This window comes from Pterocles gutturalis, unplaced genomic scaffold, assembly GCF_000699245.1.
Source record: "Pterocles gutturalis isolate BGI_N339 unplaced genomic scaffold, ASM69924v1 scaffold21320, whole genome shotgun sequence".
NCBI lineage: Eukaryota > Metazoa > Chordata > Aves > Pterocliformes > Pteroclidae > Pterocles > Pterocles gutturalis.
This window is the reverse complement of record NW_010146419.1, coordinates 14682-18296: the sequence shown is the minus strand read 5'-3', so window position 1 is coordinate 18296 and position 3615 is coordinate 14682. Positions and strand designations below refer to the sequence as shown.

The following is a 3615-nucleotide window of genomic DNA, read 5'->3' as shown; positions in this document are numbered from 1 at the left end:
GAAGATTACTGGACCTTCTGTTTTCGGGGGTGAGGTATTTTTTTCAAGCTCAATGACAAACGCTATTGCCAGGCTAGGGAAGAGAGAAGAAATAATTTGTTTCTTTGATTGGTCCCTTTGGAAGAACAAACCAAATGCACAGATTAAGTCTTCAGGAAAGTGAAGAAATAATAAACAGATGTCTTGGCACAGTCTCCCTGAACTTCAAACAGTCCATTCAACCTTGGTAGAAGGACTCAAATTTGTAAGTAAAATAGAAGTATTTACTAATCTAGTGTTTCTTATTAACACTTATTATTAATAACACTTTCTTTAAGTCTGCTAAGTAGTATATTAGCTAATGAAGCTAGTAAAAATATTATGTTAGAAAAGATGGAGTTTTAATTAAATCTTTTTAGTGAAAAACCACACAGTAAATCTTATTTTTTACAGAACATCTGTGAATTTTCGCACAAAGAAAAAAAAACTCAAGCAGTATCTTTCAACTGAAGATACTTTTTGTCAGCCTCCCTTCCCTTCCCTTCCCTTCCCTTCCCTTCCCTTCCCTTCCCTTCCCTTCCCTTCCCTTCTGAAATATAATGATTAATTTAAATAACTTTGAGAAAAAGGACCTACAGTTACAGAAGACACTATTGCAGCCCTCTATAGTTGGGCACTCAACTAAATACATTGCTAATCTCAATACAGTAGACTTCTTAGAATGGGGAGGTTTGAAACATTTTTCAAGAGATTATGGTATTACATGTATGATTTTATTTCATTAAGAAAAAAACTGTGCTTCAAAGCCTTTAGAAATTAAACATCGAAGTTTGGGAAATCCAACCCTGGCTTTCTTATATTTAACAGAGAAAGCATGAAAAAACCTCAGCGTTGTTCATCCAGATACATAATATGTGATCTGAATTTTCACTTTGCCGGTGTCTCTTTTTTTCCCATTGATTAGACAGCAGTGATGTGAATCAACTGTCAGATTAAGCGTTCTTAATTTTTGTGTCTACGTGTAGAAGTGTGAGATAGGAGTTAAGATTTAATTTCCTAAGTGTAGGTGTCTAGTACCCCTTAAGATATCCTAGACAATATCCTCCAAATATTGTTTCAGAAGGTCATGTGCCTACTGATGAGGCATACTTTGGATAGCCTAGGCTATCCCAAATAACAGTAAATAACTATATTTAGACAACTGAATCAGTCTGTGAGTCTCTGAACTTCCACTGTTAGTGAACAGGATTACACTGATACTCACAAGAAAGTCAAGATACTAATTTAACATAACAAAATGACTTGAATAAATTGTCTACTTTTGAGATGCCCAGAAATATCCCACCCAGCTCCAGCTGTCATTTCAGAAGGGCAGAGGTCCCCTACAGATTCTCTGTTAAGTCTACCTGAAATTAGTTGACAATTCCAGGACCACATGGCATATCTCAACTGGTAGTAGGCAACTACTATGGCAGCCAGATACACAGATAGATAGATTTAATATTTTTTTTTATTTATGGGCAAGTGACTCAGTCCCTTAACACAGGATTTAATTGCCTGAAAAAAGACTTAGCTCTGAACTATATCACCTGGCTACCAGCTGCTATTCCAGAACTGCACAGGGCTACTGTAAGTCTTGTGTTACATCTCTCATATCCATTTGGACAGCTCAGATATCCTGGGGTTTCTTAAGTGGTACCACGTATCTACGTGTATCCAACTGAATCGTGCCCTTAGCATAGGAAAGAGGACTCCAACAGTCATTAGTTATTCAGGCTTGAACCCTGCTTACTCAAGAACTGGAATATATTACACAAAATGGTAACAAACTGGAAAAAATTTCAAAATTATTTGAAAATGTGAGATGATGTAGGAATTTTTCACACTGGATTTTGGATTAAGACCACACTTTTTGGACACATGGGATATGCAGCAGAAAACCTTTATTTATGCTTATTATTTTAGTTACGTTAAAGTTGCAACTTGAATTCTGACCTTTATTAAAGTTTCAGCTTTACAAAATAGTAATGCTTTGGTGATGATTATGTATATATTGCTATTGGTGTAACAATATTTTGTTATTTTAAGAAGTATCTATGGTGACTTGTTTTCTGGCAACTGTTCACAAATTCATAAGTTCATTGTACAATTTAGAAAATTGCTAAACATGATAACAGACAAGGAGAAGTTTGGCATTACGTCACTGAGAGAAATATGAATTATTGATCTTTTATTCTAAATACCATGTCCTTGAATACTTTAATAATTAGTAAAACTAGTATTTACAGCAGTATCAACCCTAATATTAATTTGACTGCAGTGTGAACTAAATGTAAAACAACTGTAGAATGAGACGGGTGGGCATTTTAATGTATTATAATCACTAATAGTAAGTCATTGATGTCATTGTCTTTACACAGGTGGATGGGAGACATGGAGTTGAGCAATCACAGCATGGTCAAAGAATTTATTCTCATTGGATTTCGCATTGCTCCTCACTTACAGATTCTCTTCTTTGCAGTATTTCTCATTGCATATCTCTTAGTTTTAGCAGAAAATATTATCATCATCCTGACTGTCTGGACAAACTATAACCTCCACTCCCCCATGTATTTCTTTCTGAGTAATTTGTCCTTCCTGGAGATCTGGTATGTGACAGTCACACTCCCCAAGACAATGCTGAGCTTTGTGTCAGTGACAAAGCAAATCTCCTTCATGGGATGCATGACGCAGCTGTACTTCTTCCTCAGCCTGGGCAATACTGAGTGTCTTCTCCTGGCTGTCATGGCGTATGACCGCTATGTTGCCATTTGCAAGCCTTTCCATTACTCTACCATCATGAGACACACTGTCTGTGTCTATCTTACTATGGGATCTTGGTTGACTGGTTTCTTAATTTCTGGATGCAAAGTATTTTTTGTCTCTCAGTTAACATACTGCGGACCAAATATAATCAACCATTTCTTCTGTGATGTTTCTCCTCTCTTGAACTTAGCCTGCACAGACATGGAAAGAGCTGCCCTTATGGATTTTGTGGCTGCCTTATTTATTCTCCTGATGCCTCTCTCCATAGTAATTCTATCCTATACATATATTATCTTCACTGTCTTTCATATTTCATCTGTACAAGGTTGCCAAAAAGCTTTGTCCACCTGTGCCTCCCACCTTATAGTGGTCATTGTCTTCTATGCAACAAGCATTTTCATCTATGTGAGGCCCAAAACACTTCCAGTTCATGACACAAACAAAATTGTGTCCGCTCTCTATGCTGTTGTTGTTCCTCTCTTCAATCCCATCATTTACTGCCTGAGGAACCAGGAAATCAAGGATGCTTTCCAAAAGATCTTGTTCAGAATAAGAGTTTCCTTGAAGAAACATTAGGAGGTTTGATGACAGAAAAGAAGATATTGTATAGGTAAGAAAACCATAGAGAAATAAATGGATTTTAGGATTAAATCACTTCATGAAAAGCTCTGGTTTGTACTTCAGAAGCTGAAGCAAGAGAGAGTACAAACATATTTTTCTTGAAATTCGGGAATTAAAAAGAAACTGATTGATATGAGTGAAACAGTCTTATGCGTGATCTTCCGTCATTTTGAGCCCAACCAGTGATTTGTTTCAAGGAAAGACAAAGTT

General features: G+C 36.5%; 1 protein-coding gene across 1 annotated transcript; it reads left to right on the top strand.

The window, feature by feature from the left end:
• The first annotated feature begins 2403 nt into the window (after positions 1-2403).
• LOC104458944 (olfactory receptor 6A2-like) lies at positions 2404-3360 on the top strand. The gene has a single exon (XM_010085744.1). The coding sequence runs from the start codon at positions 2404-2406 to the stop codon at positions 3358-3360; it is 957 nt and encodes a 318-aa protein (XP_010084046.1).
• Positions 3361-3615: the final 255 nt, after the last annotated feature.